At 41.9% G+C, this 21,608-nt stretch overlaps 2 protein-coding genes across 4 annotated transcripts in view; both read right to left on the reverse strand.

Annotated features, from left to right (window-relative positions):
* LOC126457692 (uncharacterized) overlaps nucleotides 1–21,608 on the reverse strand; it is a 92,795-nt gene that overhangs the window by 68,510 nt on the left and 2,677 nt on the right. For 2 of the 3 annotated variants that reach the window (XR_007585505.1, XR_007585504.1), the window contains exons 2-3: nucleotides 14,983–15,210; nucleotides 11,838–11,964 (exon numbers count right to left, since the gene is read on the reverse strand). Coding sequence is in view for 1 of the 3 variants with exons in the window: in XM_050094217.1 (XP_049950174.1) it covers nucleotides 11,903–11,964; nucleotides 14,983–15,210 (290 nt within the window). In the remaining 2 variants the exon portion in view is untranslated. Of the gene's footprint in view, nucleotides 1–11,581; nucleotides 11,965–14,982; nucleotides 15,211–21,608 lie in introns of those variants that run through there. The other variant, XM_050094217.1, reaches the window with a different exon arrangement.
* The window catches only part of LOC126457693 (uncharacterized), a 294,532-nt gene that overhangs the window by 28,646 nt on the left and 244,278 nt on the right, over nucleotides 1–21,608 (reverse strand). The window lies entirely within an intron of this gene.

The following is a 21,608-nucleotide window of genomic DNA, read 5'->3' on the forward strand; positions in this document are numbered from 1 at the left end:
CTGAATGGCACACACATTTACCTATTGTCAACAGCAATTTTTATTTCTGGCGACATGAAAGATTCGCTGTGTGTAATCAATCTTCGTTAGTCATGTTTTCGATAAGTGGATAATTGTGTTAATTATCAATTGGATTTCTTTTTTATTGTGTGTGGTTGCGAGTGTGGCAGTATGTGCCAGTTGAGCGAATTTTTAAGTCACTGAAAATTAGTTTTACAGCTTGAAGTGCATTGTCCATAAAATATTTACCGGTGTTTCATGGAATGTGTTTTTCTTTCAAAGTACATTATAAAATTAGAATAAATTGTTTCAATCGTTGCAGTACATAGAACTTTATTGTTCTATGGTGTTAGAAGTATTTCTACATGCCAAATATGCAATGTTGCTATAACTCATTCAGAGTTCTATTTGAGAGCAGTCTTTTTCGATGTCTGATTGCACACCACCGAGAACTATTCCATAGTAGCACTGTCGCTGGCTCCAGAAGCCAGGAATCACGTTGGTTGACTTAATTTCTGTTAAAAATTTGAAATGAAAGAGACATTCTGCTCAGCTTACTACCCGACAGCAACATCCTGCCTTCCATTCACCAAACACATTACAAGTCACATAGTAAGTTGACAGACCCGCTGTCACTGGAGAATAAAAAAAAGTATCGAGATGGATATATTAACTGTAGGAGGTAGAGACCTCATCAGTAATCACACAAAACTCTCTCTCGTGAATAGAAAAGACAACAACAGGCAAACATTATATACTGGTCCATTTGAAATAGGCATTCTGCTAAATGTTGGTGCTTACTTGCAAGTATATCCTGGATAAACAATATTAAAGACTATACACACACCACTATTTAATGAGCAGCATCTAAAATGGTTTTCAATTCTGATGTCCACATAATGATGTATGAATGAATTTAGATTCCACGTTTTGTAAATAAAAGTCCATGTAACTCGACCATTTACATTTAGTACGAGGCACATGTGTTCTTGGTACAAATGTATGTATACGTAGAACAGTGTGTGTACACATGCATTATTAACCAGTTGCCATGTTGTGGAAGACACTTAGAATAATCAATAATGAGCTGTAAATACACTCCTGGAAATTGAAATAAGAACACCGTGAATTCATTGTCCCAGGAAGGGGAAACTTTATTGACACATTCCTGGGGTCACATACATCACATGACCACACTGACAGAACCACAGGCACATAGACACAGGCGACAGAGCATGCACAATGTCGGCACTAGTACAGTGTATATCCACCTTTCGCAGCAATGCAGGCTGCCATTCTCCCATGGAGACGATCGTAGAGATGCTGGATGTAGTCCTGTGGAACGGCTTGCCATGCCATTTCCACCTGGCGCCTCAGTTGGACTAGCGTTCGTGCTGGACGTGCAGACCGCGTGAGACGACGCTTCATCCAGTCCCAAACATGCTCAATGGGGGACAGATCCGGAGATCTTGCTGGCCAGGGTAGTTGACTTACACCTTCTAGAGCACGTTGGGTGGCACGGGATACATGCGGACGTGCATTGTCCTGTTGGAACAGCAGGTTCCCTTGCCGGTCTAGGAATGGTAGAACGATGGGTTCGATGACGGTTTGGATGTACCGTGCACTATTCAGTGTCCCCTCGACGATCACCAGTGGTGTACGGCCAGTGTAGGAGATCGCTCCCCACACCATGATGCCGGGTGTTGGCCCTGTGTACCTCGGTCGTATGCAGTCCTGATTGTGGCGCTCACCTGCACGGCGCCAAACACGCATACGACCATCATTGGCACCAAGGCAGAAGCGACTCTCATCGCTGAAGACGACACGTCTCCATTCGTCCCTCCATTCACGCCTGTCGCGGCACCACTGGAGGCGGGCTGCACGATGTTGGGGCGTGAGCGGAAGACGGCCTAACGGTGTGCGGGACCGTAGCCCAGCTTCATGGAGACGGTTGCGAATGGTCCTCGCCGATACCCCAGGAGCAATAGTGTCCCTAATTTGCTGGGAAGTGGCGGTGCGGTCCCCTACGGCACTGCGTAGGATCCTACGGTCTTGGCGTGCATCCGTGCGTCGCTGCGGTCCGGTCCCAGGTCGACGGGCACGTGCACCTTCCGCCGACCACTGGCGACAACATCGATGTACTGTGGAGACCTCACGCCCCACGTGTTGAGCAATTCGGCGGTACGTCCACCCGGCCTCCCGCATGCCCACTATACGCCCTCGTTCAAAGTCCGTCAACTGCACATACGGTTCACGTCCACGCTGTCGCGGCATGCTACCAGTGTTAAAGACTGCGATGGAGCTCCGTATGCCACGGCAAACTGGCTGACACTGACGGCGGCGGTGCACAAATGCTGCGCAGCTAGCGCCATTCGACGGCCAACACCGCGGTTCCTGGTGTGTCTGCTGTGCCGTGCGTGTGATCATTGCTTGTACAGCCCTCTCGCAGTGTCCGGAGCAAGTATAGTGGGTCTGACACACCGGTGTCAATGTGTTCTTTTTTCCATTTCCAGGAGTGTATTTATCGTCCATGTTTCACTTCCACACATGGCTACACTCCATACAAATACTTTCAGAAACGACTTCCTGACAATTAAATCTATACTCGATGTTAACTTCACTAATTCGCACAATATCTAACTTTAACCTATCCATTTCCGTTTTTAAATTTTCTAACCTACCAGCCTGATTAAGGGATCTGACATTACACGCTCCGATCCGTAGAACGCCAGTTCTCTTTCTCCTGATAACTATGTCCTCCTGAGTAGTCCCCACCTGGAGATCAGAATGGGGGACTATTTTACCTCCGGAATATTTTACCCAAGAGGACGCCATCATCATTTAATCACACAGTAATTCTGCATGCCCTCGGGAAAAATTACAGCTGTAGTTTCCCCTTGCATTCAGCCGTTCGCAGTACCAGAACAGCAAGGCCATTTGGTTAGTGTTACAAGGCCAGATCAGTCAATCATCCAGACTGTTGCCCCTGCAACTACTGGAAAGGCTGCTGCCCCTCTTCAGGAGCCACACGTTTGCCTGGCCCCTCAACACATACCCCTCCGTTGTGGTTGCACCTACGGTACAGCTATCTGAATCGTGTATCGTTGAGGCACGCAAACCTCCCCACCAACGGCCAGGTCCATGGTTCATGGGGGGTGGGGGGGTGGGAAGGGGGTACTATTTGTTGCTAAAGTTGTGAAGAAAGTGCTATCAAACATTCGGACGGCAGCGGCTTTTAAGCCCCAAAAACGTCTCCAGTATGCATCAGTTCGGAATTTTATGATGGAATTCGGCGTGTAAAGATGGAGAAAAGCAGCGGAAAGCTACCACAGAGACACTGTTAAAATTTTTTGCTCCAGTGTCCGCTAGGCGTCAGAGGAGGGGCAGCCGCTACACGCTATCGAAGGGCGTTCACTCTAGTCTGGACAGCTGGCGTGGGACTTTCACTCAGCAGCAAACAACTTGCACCACCTGCCCGCGATAACCATAGGTCCCGAGTTCGAGTCTCGGTCCGGCACACAGTTTTAATCTGCCAGTAAGTTCCATATCAGCGCAGACTTCGCTGTAGAGTGAAAATCTCCTTCTCAGCAAACAGCTAAGGTTATTATGTACACTGAAAATGTATTTATTTAAACAGAAATAGTAGAAAGAAAGATGTAAGGAGAGACGTATGTAGCTAACAGTTTTTTTTTTCAGCTACTTTTTGTAAAGACAATACGATTTCGCTCGATTTCGTACGAGAATTATTTAATACTAAGAATAGGTCACACGAGGAATCGGCAGGTTCGGTCACATGACGACGGCCATCTTTGTGTTGGCACTAGTGCTGACGGTGTGTGTGATATCCTTGTGGACTTTTAGCGATAAAGGAATCAGTTGAAACGACAGATCCTCAGACATAAAGAGGCTCGGAGAGCTCCTTCAAACCATAACATAAACAACGACAAAAACAACAACATCCACTGAGCAACACTTTTGTTTTGTAGCCGTTTGTAATTTCGGTAACTGTTATTACATAATTTTGTTGGCTAACTTTCTTAAACAATATACAGGGTGACGAATAAACGCCAGCATGCGAATCTTTAACCAGATTCCAATCAAATATTTATCTGTCATAATAGGATTGGGTGCTATTACAAAACTCATAGTTGGTGAAAACGAGAAGCTATCAACACTGTCACATCGTGTAGGGCATCGGAATATAAACAGGACTGTGTGTCATCCCACATAACCGTGCCAGGCCCTGCAGGTCATTGAGTGGTCCGATGAAACAACAAACCTGCACCCCCACAGAGCAGTTGTTCAAATCCTTGTCAGGTTTCTTTTTCATTTCTTGGATTCCCGTTCCCTAGTTCTCATCGTTCGTGAGTTGGGCATCAATTCAACACAGGACTATGGACTATAAAATGATAGTGGCCTATGGCATTACAGTGGGATCCATTAAACTGCGTGTATGTGTCTACTGACTGCGTAGTGGACAACCATGACTGCTTCTGTCAAGTTTATTTAGGGCAGCTCGAAAGAAGATTATCGATAATGAAGTAAAAGATCCATGCAGCGGGCACCAAGTGAAAAGGTACTCCTTATGTACCAGATCTAGACTGCAATAATAGAATGGGAAGGAACTGTTAATTAGAACTCAGGGAGAAGTTGTACTCTAATTGACATTCTATTTATTTATCTTAAACATGGCAAGACAACAAAATTATTAAAGAATTATTTCACAAACACTTTTATTTAACAAACGCCTTACTAACATTGGATCTATGGTGGACAGGTGATCTGCTGGGATCAACGCTTCACACTAACTAGAACACTAATCGCTCTGTCTGACTTCATACACGTGAATCCAGGTTAAGGCACCAAACTATGCCAAAACCAAGTATCTATATTCTAACATACAAAAAAAAAAGAAAGGTATGTTTTGAAAGAAAAGTGTACTGAAAAATATATGTTATAGCCTTATGTCGCAGCAGTGAATACTCTATCCTCCTGCTGTTGAAAGCGCCACACCACGATGCGTTCGGCGACTGAAGTCATGGATGGCGGCAATCTGTTATTAAATGCACCTTCCCGAAAAATGCAGGTACATGGCCTCGAGTTCAGTTAATTCAGAACACAGGTACTTCCCTATGAGGCACGGAAATCCTGATGGATTCCAATGTGCAGGTGGACCCATTTGCTGGTCTGCCAAACCAATTTGACTCAGTGCCACAACTGTGTGTGTTGCAATATGTCAAATGTTTAGACAGCCGACTGAAGACAAATAAGCACACGCACGCATCACTCGTTGTGACCATGATAACGTAAGCAGTACCTATGACGGTTCAGAAGGTGACGGGCACAGGCTCTAAGTTGCACACTAGCAATGGACGCAAGTCTCTCTATTTAGGTAGAGACCTGCACGTCTTTACTACCGAAGCCCCAGTACAAGAGATTTGTACAAGAGTGATTCGTCTTCCTTTCACTGCGCTTCCTGCTCAGCTCGGTTCGAAAAGCACATTTCTCATTGTTGACTTCCCCCACTTTCGTACAAGCCAATCACGAGCTAGAGCCTGGCATTCTAAGCTCGGAGAATGGTCTCAGCTCTGCAAACCGATTTCACCAATCAGAGACTTTAAAGTTAATTGGCATAAAACAGAAAAAAGATTCAGCTCCGCAGCCTCTTTCCCACATGTTTGCCATGTCACTTGCTAACAAAATACAGAGTGGAAGCACAGCCATCCATAAACTGTTTGTCAACATCCCTGTTGCGTCCATTTAAAAGTTTCCAAAGAATAGCCATAAACTAGGCCAAAAGCTTCATGCTTTCACAAACAAGTTTGGAAGCAGAGTCTGGTCATCTGGACGCCAGTTTCCCTGTCCCACGGAAATTCACAGAACGTTTACATTTCTTTTGGCGGCTTGGTCACTAACAGAAGCCCATTCTCTACTTTATTCCTAGGCTACAATGAGCTGTCGACGACTCCTCGGCGCTCCCCCATATACATGGACGCCAGCCTCCCATCTGGCACCAACGTAATGTGTTTTGCACAATGCGACCATGGCACGCAGCCGTCTGGAAGTGTCTCCTCACCATTCCCCAGAAAAACGCGCTTTGTCGGCCCACCAACGTCTTGCTTCCACTGCAGTCGTTTAAGTCGGCACTCTGTTCATTTGAACGCATGTAAAGCTTACCATATTACCTTCCCCAGAGCACGCAAACACGACTATTAACTACTGCCCACCGTTTCATAACGTATGGAGTCAAATCACAGTAAATATCATATTCCCTATGAACACGAGGTGGCATAACACCGAATCAGAAGTGAGTATGCCCTGCAGTCTCTCAAGCTTCCTGAGGAAATGCACAAAAGATAAGTGTCTTAACACGTTTTTGATGCTGAGTGTTTCCGATGAATGGCCTGCTGTGGCTCGTGGATATGGTACACATTACCACAGAAGGTATCATGATGAGAACCGTTTTCGTCACTTCAAGCACAGCCTTCTGGGAAATGGGTAACCTTCGCATACAAGAAATGACCACTGATGAGTGTGGTCGGGTAGAAAGGGGGTGACTTACGTGTAAGCATGCAGAAAGAACTAGAAATTGTTTCGTTGACTTTACTGCATCCAAGTTAAATAGCGGGCCTTCCACTGATCCCACTGATGACGCCACATGGCGTTCATGCGTGGATCAGCATCAATACCGACGGTGAAACCTGCTGCATCGGCGTCCGCCAACCTGCTGTTGCAGACATAGCGCTCCTACTCACCTCACGGCTAAGGGGTCGCCAAGTATTTTGGCTGCATAGGTAGCTTGGGACGTGTCTGGCTGCTCCCTCAAACGCAACTTGTGGATCCCACGTACAGCGCCAAAGGGAAAATATCTGGCCACCATAGTTACAGTAAGACTTAGCAGCCAGGGCATATTCGTGAGTGACCGCAGACTGCTCTTCACCCGGGAGGTCGCTAGTTAGTTCCTCTGACCCGCCCCAGCGAATGGCAGCTTGCAGTCCGCATGACGATGTCACCCAGAGAGCGGTGGCTAGCGGCCCTCTCGCTCCTCGCGCCGGCGTAGCTCCAAGGTGCGGCCCGCCCCGCCACAGCTATAGCGCGTCCTTGCAGCGGAGGTTGGTAGTAGTTTCAGCAGGCCGGTTGGCCACCAAATTCATCACCAGAATCTCGTCGAGGTTGGTGTACAACGTAAACAATCGTTACTCACTCGGATTCTAAACATAAACATAGTGGCGACAAGACTACTCTGCATTTGACCCTCCAGGCTACACCCCTGACGTATTTTCTCTATAGTTACAACGTCTGGTTCATTCAGCCCTCGTCGGTCCCTACACACAGTACAATAGGTGCACTTCTATCTGCAATGTATCGGTTCTTTACAGCACGTCAGTTCCCTGTGCTGCCCTGAGTTCATCACACTCGTGTACAGAGCCCACCGTGCCTTGCCTTCACTCCTATGTGCGGTGTCATAAACGTGCGCACCAGAATTATTTGCTAAATATCAACGTTACCCGCGAAAGCGATCTGATGTGACAGTCGGTATCTTGACTACCATCTTACAGCCGCAGCTGCACGAAATTTAGAAGAATTCTCAAAAAAACGCACCTGCACGTGGCTTGTTTTTGTGGCGCAGCAACACAAATCTACAGGCTAGAATCGTGACAGAAGTGCTTTTGATCCCTTACCTATTACTGGAGAATTTGCATGTGCCCTTGCATCGTTAGTTCCTTTGCAATACATTCCACGATGCATTCAAAAAGTTTCTCTTGGTGTTCAGTTACACCTTAGGTTTCGGAACGATGGCAGACTGCCACACTTTAGAATAGAAGCATTTACAGGAAAGTGAATCGGTCATGGATTTTCGAAGTACTGGACTCCAAAATACCCGGACATTAATCCACTAGAGTCTAATTTCGTGTGTATGTGTGTGTGAGGGGAGCGGGAAGCGAAATTTAACAAAAGTTGATGCAGACGTGTTGTGTATGGTCCAGCAATATATGATACAGCTAGTTGTATAGTCTTTGCAAATGCAAGGTAGCTGAATAACTTTCCTAAAGTGAAATTTGTTCTTGTGTCTACGTGCCAGCACTGTAAAGATAAGCCTGGACGATGGATGTCTAGAATGGAAATATAATATCTAACATAATATGCTATTTAGTGTCCTCTACGTACTGCGTTTCTTTACCTCATTGGATACCCTCGATTTTATTGTGTGCACTACTATTTTCAACCGTTTTTAATTGTATCATAGACAAAGCAAAGCATACGTTTTGTATGTAAGAAGTATGTGTTACGTCTTTATGTTAAAAAGAAAAACACAACATACCACAATAGAGGTGTCAACTGGATACTGTTTGATGCTTTAACTGAAAAAGAATGTTTGGCGTAAACTCAACTTGAACATCATTGAGTCTGAGTCTCCGATTCCCACGGCATTTTCTCGTCTCACTGAGCTAACGGGAGAGCTCCACCTCAGCCCAGAATTAGTGCTACTTGTTCTTAGCCCCGCTGCATGCAGTAACAGCATTATCAGAGCCTCATTGTCTGAACTGAATTTCTGTTAACCAGTGAGTCGGACTAAGGTTAGGTATATACACTTTTGTCTTGAACTGGGATGAGCAATCAAATGCCTACCGTGACGTGCGGCATTTTTTCTTCATCGTGTATACTGTTGGCTGCTCCTATCAAACAAATTACCTGTTTTGTGGCCATTTGGGATTTACATTTAATTTTAGTGCTGATTATGATTTATTTATGGTCTCCTTAATCGAACTGACAATAATTTTCTTACCCGTCTCGATTTATCTTTCTGTATGTGGATATAACACTATTTTGTATCATTAATATGCCATTATGCTTTTTTCCTCGAATAACTGATGTACATAGGGATCTGACGACAGCTGAGCGTGTCACCAAAGCTGGATGCATTCCAAAAAAAAGATTTAAACACAAGACTTCTGGTATTACCATAAATTCTCATACTCGTAAATTCATGTTTCTCTACTCAAAGAATAATTGAACGGGTTGTACCAGACTATAATCGACTAAAAAAAAAAAAAAAAAAAAAAAGCAGTTTTCGGTAATCAATATTGGAATGTAAGACCGTGGTTACTAATAGAGCATTGAACTTTCATATGTGTGAATAACAGTAATGTAACCGCTTAATCGTCTTGTGAGATAGGACGAATCTTGTCTGGTTTCCCGTGGAACTACACCGAAGGGAGCAGCAAAAGAAGATATTAATCCATGGCACAATCTCAAATGCAAACAGATGAGCAGCAAGATCAACATCGACGATGTTGCAAATTGTGTAATATATTCGTCCTCCAAATACGACTCTGTGAAAGGAACAATGTTTACTATTTCATGTCATAATACTGTAAATTACGGTAGTACTCAGTGTTGATGTACGCATAAAGAATTTAACGATAATCTTATCCTCTCACACCTATATCAGTGAAAGATAATCACAATTCCCTCTGAAATAAAATATAAAATATAATTTGGCAATGTGAAAGAAAAACACAAGAAGAAAAACATTACCTTTTATTCAGAAAGTACAACCACAATGGCGATAGCCTTACTTACCTGGTAAAAAATTTCTGTTAATACGTATATCGTGTTAACGCGATTCAGGATATTGTTTACCATTGTTAGCGATCGCATACGATTCCGTTAGTGCTGTGAATGCATAATTTCATCTCTCTGTCGTTCTTCGCCTCTACTCGCTGGTTATAAGACTATAAAACTAAAATATAATAAGTTTTAATTCCCATTATATTGTTTTCGTTTCTTTCTTTGGCTTATTAAATTGGCATATCTATTACCAAAATTCATTGTTTCACTGAGTACCCTTGAGGTCATCGAAGCCGCAAGTAATTTACAGTGTTTTAATGAACAAACACGGAAACATAAATTAAAAACTGTTCTAGCATAAGGCATCATTATAATTGCAGAAATGCTGCATTCAAATGAAGAAAGGAAATTCATACAGCGCTCGTATTGACCCCAGCGCCCGTTAGTGAAAAGCTACACATAAATTTCGATGTTCTGTAAATATAAAACTGAACTGATCATGTCTAGATAAAACTTTCTTTGACGGAGAAAGTCATATGGTTTAAAACTAACAGTCATGAAAACAAAGGACTCTTTTTTACAGTTGACTTCTCTGGTACTAGGGAGGTTAAAATTGAAAGTATTTTTTCTTTCAATAAAAGACGTTACTAATTAAAATTCAAAAGTCAGAGTATATTAATAGGGAAATCATGTCATCCAATTGAATTAATAGTTATTGTGCAAAATGGCTTTGCACTTGATAAGGCGGCATGTATGTCTCCTAATTTTTCATTGTGTTAACAATGCAGGTTGCCCTACTACGCGTCGTGCATATTACTCGATTCCATAACGCATTTGCAACCCTCTGCCTATCGAGGGCTACGTACTGTAGCGTGTGACAAGGCTATGTGTGACGTAACCGTGACAGAGCTCGAGATACTGCTTGTTGTATTCATTCAAGATATTGAATAATCGAAGAGTTCTTGCACAGATGGAGCCACCTTTCCTTCATCAAGACAACAACGCAGCATGCACAAGCGCTGCGACATGTGCAACAACCCGACACCTTGTACACGAGGCCACAGAGCATCTTCCATACACCCCGACTATGCCCCATCCGCCCGTCATCTCGTTCCAAAACACGAAGAGAACTTTTAGTGGGTTTCACTTTGATAGTGATGAAGCGGTGAAAGTAGAAGTATTGTGTTGGCCCCTTCAACTAAGTCAAACATTCTACAGTGAGCGTATCAGAAACTGTTCTTCGTTTGGATAAACATCGTGACACGAAGAATAAGGGTGTAGAATGTTAATAAAGTTTATTTTATTCAAGAAGCGTTATAAATTATGACATATAAAAATTAAGAGACATTACTTTTCAGTAAGCACTTCTACTTACGCTTCAATTGAGAAGATCTACTAATTGAGACGGTACACGGTCACTTTTACTACTTCGATAATGTGAACCCGCATCTTAGAGTAATATTTCAAAGTTTACTTTGCATAATAACTTGCAATAAATCCATATAGAACCGTGAGATATGACATCATTTCCTCTGGATTACAAATGTTTCACGTATTTCCCAGAGCAGGTAAGGACCAGCCGTGGCGTCAGTCGTGATTCTTTGCTGTGGCCGCCGGTGTCCACGTGGCAGTCAGTGAGTTACGATTGGAACTGGATATTGGGATTATAATGGGTCAGCGTGAATAATGGATGAAATGCACTTGGTGATATTAATAATAAGCATTTGTTTGTCAGTAGCCGGCCGCTGTGGCCATGCGGTTAAAGGCGCTACAGTCTGGAACAGCGTGACCGCTACGGTCGCAGGTTCGAATCCTGCCTGGGGAATGGATGTGTGTGATGTCCTTAGGTTAGTTAGGTTTAAGTAGTTTTATGTTCTAGGGGACTGATGACCTTAGAAGTTATGTCCCATAGTGCTCAGAGCCATTTGAACCATTTTTGGTTTGTCAGTATTTACGTGAACCTGTAGGTAGAGAAATATCTCTTGCTGGTTAAGTGTAAGAGTAGACGTCACGAAACTACACTTTTATTGCGTCAGCATACAACTATTACAGAAACAACAGAAAGATAAAACGAATACAAATGCAATGTTTTTAATACTGATCTTTACAGAAATGAAATTTACTGCATGTCGTGAAGTAATCAGAAGCTGACACAGAATAGGATGTGTAGATTCCATTGTTTATGTTTAAATAAATTTGTCAAGTTCTGACACTCTTGCAGTTTCTTGGCTTCTCTGGAGACAGCAGATGTCTTCAGTCAGCAGGTCAGCCATTTAGTCTCCACTCCCTCGCAGACGATTCAAGCTGAGGCAACGGACTGGCAATACTCCTAGTTCCTGGGACAATCTGACAGGTATGGTTTACACTGACTCTTTGGTTTCACCACGTAAACTGCAACGAAGATAAATGCGCTTTACTAAAGATAGGAAGTACAAAAATAACATAGCAGTTTAATTTTACTAGTGATAAGACAACGCTAATACTTCACCTTTTTTACATAGTGCGAATTTCACTCTCAGCATTGTGACAAGATTATGTTATGATCGTGTATGAGAGATAATGTGGGGTCACACAGTGTGCTATTCACAGGGTTATTATCCCTACTGGTACTATAGCAGACAGTTGGAAGATTGACGACGCGAATAAACCTGACTTACAGCGTATTTCGAAAGTTTAAGGATGTCACTAGAATCACATTCCTCTAGGAGGGTAATGCTCCTGGCGTGCGAAGCATTCAGTAAGCAACACATGTATCCTGTGACGAGGCAAATGACGAGAACCTTGGGGACCTCGGTTTACTTTGCTGAGAACTGATCTGGCGACCCCTGAGTTTGTGATTTGGAAATGGTCAGAACTGCCGTTCCCCAGTAACCGTAAAACTTTGTCGCACGTCAGCGATTTCATTGGAAAGCTGCGCCGCACGAGACCATCTTAAGCCTGGAACAATCCAACGTGACTGGAAGAAATGTGTTTACTTTGTCCTTTGTGTACACGTCAACAACGGTATTCCGCCGTCCGAACGTTCGCCCAACCACTTGTAACAACCCGATTGTAGAACCCATAACGAACACCGTTTTGTTGCAAAAAGGAATAGAAAAGTCAGTTATCTTGACAGTGATGACAGCTACTGACAACATTATTTACTCTCTTCGCAGTTTGATAAACAACCATTTTATGTAAATATTAATGCTTCTCATAAAGAAAGAAGTGAATGAAAGAATATCATATGATACTAAACAGAAACCGTAAGGAAACAATTGAAGAAACTATTATTTACGAAGGTTAAATCCCAGACCATAAATTTACCAAAGATAACATTTATCCTAGAAAAGGGATGGAGCCGCATCAAGCTCTAAGTTCGCTGTGACTACAATGTAACTCGGCAATGGAGATGTTAGATTCAGTTCTCTCTTGTACTCTTGCAATAGTAGTACGCATCTTAAGCGTTACTAGATTGTTATAAAACAGATCTGAAGATTAAAAGTTTTACGGTTGGAAGTATTAGTCAGAAGTCGGACAGAAGTAAAATCATCTCTCCCGTTTAGACAGATAACGGGGTAGATGTTGCTGATTTGTGATGGGACTTAGCCTTAGTGATACTTAACAGTCACGAACATCAGAAGACACACAAAGACGCTCTTCGCTGACATAAACTCAATTATTAGAGTTGAACAGGCAACAGATAAACGCAATCACGAAGAACTTACAGTTACACCGTGTTGTCAGAAGCTATCATCAAAGTCAGAACTTCGGATGCTAAACGACGATTTTACCCTGCAGAAACTCTGTATGAATTCTGTACCCTTATCCATCACAGAGAATGCCAAGTGTGGAGAGCGCAATATCACCAAAATGTTAATTGTTTTGAGACAGACCAAAAGTTTGTAGTAGTGAGACCTTTCATTTTCCCCAACTCTAGAAGATTCACATTTTGTTAGAGTTTGAAGAATTATTCTCTTGAAATTGCGCCGATGATACTCTGCACGATCCCTGTGAAGTTATGGGCTTCTGCTTTGTGCGAGATGAGAGGCAACTTTCTGTTTAATAATCGTCCGCAGTATTATTGCACCTGGGACTGGGGCATTTCGGTCGGCTCATCATGAGTTTTAATTGTGATATTTTGCTAGGACACGATGAACAATTTCACAGTATACGTACAGCTGTCCTGAAAGCTCCGATAGAAGGTGCGTTTTCCTTAACCACTGTTCTTGATGACTGCAATGTATTAGCCTGCTTACAACAGTGGCCACGAAAAGACCAGCTAAATAATGTCGTGTTTGCGTAGTAACAAACTTACTACACATGTAGATTTTACCTCTAGTTTTGTAGACATGTCCATCTACAGATTCATTATTTACCTTTCATGTAACAGCTACTCTCGTGGTAACCAAATCACATGCAGGCACAATTTCTAATTCAGTTGAAATCTTAAGTAGTACTACCACAACGCCACTTCGCCATCCTTTTTTCTAGATACTTTGGTCTGGCCTAAGTAAAGTGGTTTAACCAGGTTCTTTTTTCAGTGTTCATTGAATCCTAATTACAATATGAGGCATGCTGCTATTTATAAATGCCTCAAATTTCGGACATTTTCAGCAATGGTTGTACTAGCGCAATGTGTCATCGTCTATAAGTAGCATATATTTCGTTCTGATATTACATTGTACATGTTAACTAAGTGAATGAGTGTGTGCCTTAATTTCATGCTAGCATGATTTTTCCGATTAGATGTAGTCCAGAACGTTCACTTAACACTGCCCATGTTCACCTAATCCTTCGTCTCTCCGTCAAGGCGTCGCTAAATTTTAAACTTCGAAGCCTATTTCTACATGTTCCTAAACGTATGACGGGTATTGTTTATACACACTAATCCACTTTTCGGCCTTCTACAGGGTACGACGAAAAGTGTACGTTAGCTATCGATTTACAGTGTTTAACTTAGTGTAGGTTTGAGTACAACGCTGCCAACACATTGACTGTGAAAATTAAGCACACGCTATGGACCGCGGTACAGATGGCAACTTCCGTCGCCTGTTAAAATGTCTTTTCGTAAAATGCTGAAACTATAGCCCATTTCGAACTTGACGTCGCGTTACACGACATAATCCTCGTAAAAGAATTCAAAGGTGTGTAGAAGTTAAAAACATGCAGTAGTTTTGCGGGGAAAGAAAGTTAGTGTAAAAGGTGGACTAAATATGAGCAGCAAAATTCCTCTGAATGGTTTTGTTGGAGAAAGATGAAGAGATGTAATTTCGTAATTTCGGTAAGGGCAGTCACTGATCCTTGATGATTTAGTTTCATTCATGTTTTCACATTCACGGAAGAACCGTTGGCAAAATAAGATGCAAAACGGTCTAATGCTATCTTGTCAATCATGCACAGAAAATAGTAGTATTTGAATTAACTTACCTTTCGGTAGCTGGTTGTAGCAAGAATACAGCTTCAGGGAATTAGCATACAAGTAGAACTTGTTGTCTGCTGCGACACAAATGGTATCATCGTCATCTTCCGTGTAGGACGACCTTCCCAGAAATATATTCTCAGCCGTGATATTGCCGGTGCTTAGTTCCTCATTCCCGATGCTGACGGTGGTCGTCCCTTCTTGTTGTCCGTAGACCTCCACCACTGCTACCAGTGCTGTAAAAGTCAATGATCGTAATCACAGATCTTTATTTCGCCTAATCGCTAATAGTGCAACTCTCCCACTTAGCACTGCAACACTACTGTGTGCTATATTTGCACCATCTGCTAGCGTGACAACACTGAGGTATAGTGCAACTCTAAAGACTCTTACCACGAACTCTGCCACGTGCTAAACATATGTCCGCCATATGGTAATGATACTGATGTTGTCTGGTAGTGTGGTTCTGAGACTGACAGTGTCTTCGACGTACATGAAAACCATATGGCTACATTCAGGGAAGCTACAGTAAGAGAATACCGGATATTTCTGACATTTATGTAGAATATATGAAGATGTACTGCATCTCGAAAGCATGCACACTTGTTTGCAAGTACAACAGATAGGACGGAAATATCACCACTAATTTGTAATTATTCCTAATTATCATTAACTTATCATATCTACTCATGATTAAGAGAATTCTGATATGTTGAACTCTATAGTGAACTGTAATTATTTACGAACTGGGGAATATTTTGTGTTTAAACGATGACAGGGGACGTTTTTACTGACTGTCCGACCTTAATAAACAAGTTGGAAATTACTAACACTAAAATACACAATCACGCATACTTTATTGCCTTTAATAATTTTTGTTACTTCGTTTCATTCTTAAGCAATATTCGTAGGATGACCATGTGAGTTATCTCACTGTCCTAAAAAATTATCCGTTCATTGTTGTATTAGCATCTTGATGTTAGCTACATCAATTCTTCAGGAGACTAACATTTTTTACCACTTTTAAATACTTATTTTAATGCGTCTTGTATTTGCTTACATTCGCATTCCTCAGTGATGCTTCGGTAATTTTTGGGCAAACATAATTTTTTTGACGGGGAAAGAAAGCAGTCATGTAGGCTCGACCCTACAATATCAACCCAATATTACAAAGAGCGCTCAAATGTCGTAAGTGCCTAATATCATCTCATGCATTATTTGAACTCCATAAGAGTAGTACCAATACATCGCACCATGTACGTCACTCTAATCATTAGTAACTTGAACTATCAAACGATAATTGTGTTTGGCACAGGAGACACATGGCCTAGGAGAATCTGGCAGTTGAAATCCGTTCGACGAAAGTAGAATACTCTTGCCACTCCAGCTGGTAGCGACAATGGCATAAGTGCAGTAGTACGATTGCCCCGAGTAATTTATCCCTTGTTCTGAGTGTATCCTACTAAAATCACATACTTTCATTGAATTATACTAAGTGCTCTCCTGGCTATAAGCTAAATGCTGTAATTGGAAATCATTCCCCATAAGGTTGGTATTGGAATCCAATCTGTCCGCCTAACATCCCACACGGTAATTGGCTATGATGTATATGACAGAAAAATGGGTCATTTCTTGAACAGTCCGCTCGTCCCAAAAAATAAAAAAGAAAGAATCAACAGTGACATAGACACTACGCTCATGTCGGACAAGTTCTCGCAATTAATTTCGTGCTACATTATACAAATGCAATGGTCTTCCAAGTTCTTGTTGGATTGTTATTATCTCACAACTAAATTGGCAATAGTAGTACTTTACTCAATTATGTTTGCGAATGTTTCCCTTTCTAGTAAGGTTCTGCCCCACTAAAAGTTAGCCAGACATTTGGCTGAAAAAGGTGGGCTTTTCATTGGTTCTGACATCAAACAGCCCGCTCTACCGTTTGTAGTAAGGAATGAAGAGTATTGAAGGTGCTGGAAGCAATTCTCTTTACGATCATGTAGCTGATGTTTCACTGAAAAGCACAAATATCTCCAAGTGGATGACTCTCCAACAGTCTTTCACTCCTCATCAAGATAAAGAACGTAACCCGTTAAAACATTGTTCCTGTTACGTCTCCTCAAAATCACTTGTTTGAGAAGATTAATAGGTACCATTAGAATTTGTTTGTTTTTATGTTGCACTCAAATTAAATTTAGGGGCAAAGAAGTTACAGCCTTGCATGGAAAGTCTCACTTAACTTCTTGTGATGTTCCACATATTGTACGATTGAGGCATCACAGCTCTTTTACTATTTACGTTAAGACCAATTCACTAGTACTTACACGGTTCCGTCACAGTAATGTGACCACCGCCTTTGTTCGGCATCAGCACGAGATATTCACTGACTGACGGTAGGGTGCAACATTAACAGTGGAGGCTGTATAAAGCGTGCCAGGCCGCCGCGGCGGTCAGTGCAGTCTTTGTCATAATGCGGAAACAAAACTATTTATCTGACGTCCAAAAGGGTATGATAATTGCCTTTCGGGCCAAGGGTGGATGCACGCCTGAGTTTGTAAACTGTTCAATTGACGCCCTGCTTAAACTGTACTGCGTATGGCAAAACTGCACTATCCAAAACCGACAGCATGACCAGTGGGGCAGCATGGACCATAGATGACAGGAGTGACAGGCAGCTGCGGAGATGTGTACGAATGAAACGGCATACAACAGTTGGGGAAAAGATGACCCTGATGAACCAAAGGGTTACCGACAGTGTCTGCTCAACAATCATCAAGCGAAAGCAAAGGGTTACCAACAGTGTCTGCTCAACAATCATCAAGCGAAAGTCGGTATTTTCCGGCGTCTACTGCAGGTGCCAGATTCGTACGCTCACGTCGACTGCTGTTCATTGGCGACGAAGGCTTGATATTGCTGTCCAGTATCTTAAGTGGACCTGTTTTGAGCGGCTATTTTTAGGCGAAAGTTGTTTTATGCTCGATCGGGTATAAGGCGGGTGGCGTGTACGGTGTGAAACGACTCAATGCAAACAACCTGCAGTGAGTGAGTGAGTGCTATGGTCTGGGAATGTATTCGTGTCGGTGAATCTTCATAATAGATGCCATAATTGATCCAAACTAATATGCGTCTGTGCTTTGTGACCCTGTCTACCCCTCCATACTGTTTAATGTTCTTCCTTACGATAGCATCTGCCAAGAAAACAATGCATCCTTTCACTGCTGGATCTGTAGTTTGCTCTTAATATGACTGGACATGTTTCCTTCTGTTCTTTGGAATGAGATCTCAATATGGTAACTATAGGGCTCTTGTACTTCTCTTTATACTCTCTGATCTAGTTATGTGTTTCCAGTAATTGAAGTTTGTTTTTATTATGCAGCAGGTTTTTTGTACACTTGTTGTCAGTTTCACTACGTTGTTTCCTAAAAATAATGTAAGAGTTTTTTCATTGTACTCGCTTTCATCCATAGCGTCAATAATGTGGCCCCTATTTGACTTTCTAATTGTTTCATGATTCTCCCTCTGTTTTTTTGTTCATGCTACTTATTGTTTAACATTGTTTTTTATGCGCCTGCTCGTACTTATCTTTTACCTTCCTTTAATCCCACTGATAGTAGTGTGCTTAGTTAGTGACTTGTAGCGCATTTTTCATTGTTGTTCATTACGGCAGTACCTCTTACGTTTGTAAGTCCCTCATATAGTTTTTAAAGAAACTTCTGAAATGAAACACATGAGAAAATTTTTTAGTCAGCACACCAAAACATTTCATAGAGGCCACGAAGAACGTGACGTCTTGTGTTACAATTCAGTGTACACAACCAAACACTGAGAATGCAGTGTTACGCACGAGTCAATCTCTGTATTGTGAAGGCGGCATGATATGCCTAAGTAGATATTCCAAAAATATTATCCTAAATAGCAGAACCTACATTTCAAGATTTACATTTTCTGGTTTTTTAATTACAATGAGGACTTGAACAGACGACCGCGTGAGAAGAATCGTTCAAAATCACACACACAGAGAAATGATCTAAAACTTATGTTGCTTCCTGCAACACTCTAAATTGACTACTGTCCTAAGTCAGCAAAACGTATATGGTGCGGTACCTTTTTTGTTGCATAAATAAGGCTGGAGTCCTCTTTTCACCATTCCTTCAAGAAGTTTTGAATGTGCATTCCAGTATGTATCACATTTTAGCGACATGCTTTTTTACTTCTCAAGTGTAAAAGGTTAGCAACACCAGTCACAAGCTCTCAAAATTCATATAGTTATTAAATTATTAAAACTGGTGCCACAGGCTGGATTTGTATGAGACCGTTCTGGACAATATTTCTGACAAATTCCATAAGCTCATTTCATTCCATTTCTCGCAAGTACCTCCAGCATTTTAGTTACAGAAGCGACTAATAGGGAAATCTCTTACATGACCTGGTAACAGACCCAAAGTTCGCGAATCATTTATTATAAATGAGAAGTTCAGTGATCTTTGGGCTGATCAAATTCAACGGCTTCTGGTGAAAAGAATGTTAATGGAGATAGCAAAGCATTCGACCTCAGCAATTTAACTGCAGCGTATATGAGCTGTCAAGATCGGATGTTCAGCTCCTTTAATGACGAGGGTGTGAAGCACAAAATGGGTAATTCTACGAGTATTTGCAAACGGTATCTTAGACCTGTATGTGCCTTAAAAGGTTCCAGAGAAATGGAAAGACCCGTCACAGTTAGAGTGATACGTTACTAAGTTTCTGTCAACACAATAAGAGCTTCAATATACGTTTAAAAGTCTTCGGAGCCTTGTTAAAAGCAAAACCTGAAAGCAACCATGAGATTTAAATTAAACAGTCACTAGCTGATCTGCCAAAAAATCTTAACATGTATTGGTACAGTATACACATCTATTTCACTTCTTAAGTCACTCTCGACAAATCAAGGAGAGTAGGTCGAAGTACTGATTTCGCTTTTCCGAAACTGTTTCACCGCGGAAGGTGGATTCGCTGAGTAGACACAAAAGACCTACCTAGTCGACATTGACGTAATTGATCAAGCAATATAAACTAAAGCGACTCAGTAGTGGAAAGGTATCTGAATGTGAGAAAATGTCTTCAAAGTCCTATATACAACTTTCTCCCCTTCCAGCAGAAATTAATCGTAGGTCGAAAGTGCGACAAACGATTCCAAGCAACTCGAAAAAAGCACACATGATTGAATGCCTAACTCGTTGTCGTTGCAGAACCCCTTTTATACCCTCGGATGACGACCGCTTTGGAGGAATGAAGTGTCCTCCGTAAGAAACCAAATTGATTCAGCAAACTCAAGTCTTATGGTACTCATTAACGCGGAATCACAGTATGGGCAATGGCGCCCACATCGAAGCCTCGATCCTAGAATTATTCCGAACAACATACTATACACTTCCGAAATGTCATTTAGTGGACAATGTACGAGGATACCGGATAGCCTGCCGCCGTGGCCGAGCGGTTCTATGCGCTTCAGTCCGGAACCGCGCGACTGCTACAATCGCAGGTTCGAATCCTGCCTCGGGCGTCGATGTGTGTGATCTCCTTAGGTTAGTTAGGTGTAAGTAGTTCTAAGTTCTAGGGGACTGATGACCTCAGATGTTAAGTACCATAGTGCTCAGAGGCATTTGAACCATTTTGAATACCCGATATCAGACCTGATTTATGATTTTATTCGGTAATTCACTTCAGAAATAATTCAACAGAACTCTCTTAATGGATCAAAAGTGATAGTCCGAAAGAAGCTGTGATATGTCTATAACTGTTCACAATATACACAGTGTAGAAGTATTCCATAGTCTGGGAGGTGGTAGTTTGGAAGAAAACACAAGCAAAATATCCAGAAGACATGAGCTCTAAGATCCATACTTTTAGAGCTATGTGTACTTGGTGATACTGTAAACCGTATTCACAGTTCATTGCAAGTGCAGCAGATACCTTAATTCTAACAGAACCGGTGCGTATTTTGAGCAACTTACGAAAAACATTGTCGTCTTTTCCCTGTAATTGCCAGAAAATTGAAGCCTGCTGTTTCAAAAGGAAAACACCAAACTCCATTTTGATCACAAATGCAGGTCGTATGTAATAGCTTGTAAAACTACGACACAGTACCACACGTATTTTCCAGCTACTTAATTTCATAAGTTTAAAACCATTTTTGAAACTCTATGTACTTGAGAATTTCATCGTAAATGAGACTGTAATATATGCTGGAAGAATAAATAACAAATAAATAAAGTTGTAGTAAATAATCTGGCAATATCAGGGATATTATATTTGTATGAAACATGTCATACATTTGATGTCACGATAATATCGCAAGCGTAAGAACGCGCGGAGTGCTGCGTTGCGTACAATGTGCGTTGTTGTACAGACGTGTGTCTTTGGGCAGAAATGACAAATTGTGCGAGAAATGGTGTTGTAATAAGTGGGAAGGTAAGATATAAGTGAAGGACCACGTGTATGTGAGTAGTACATGGTCCAAGAAAGTATTTAGCATTAACGAAAAAAGCAGTATGGGCCAAGTTTATTCAAGCTTATCGCTAATCAAAAAGAGGCTACTGTCTATACTGATTATCATATTAAGCATTACATCGTACTGAAAGCAACTCATCGCAAAGTA

Source organism: Schistocerca serialis, chromosome 2 (genome assembly GCF_023864345.2).
Source record: "Schistocerca serialis cubense isolate TAMUIC-IGC-003099 chromosome 2, iqSchSeri2.2, whole genome shotgun sequence".
NCBI lineage: Eukaryota > Metazoa > Arthropoda > Insecta > Orthoptera > Acrididae > Schistocerca > Schistocerca serialis.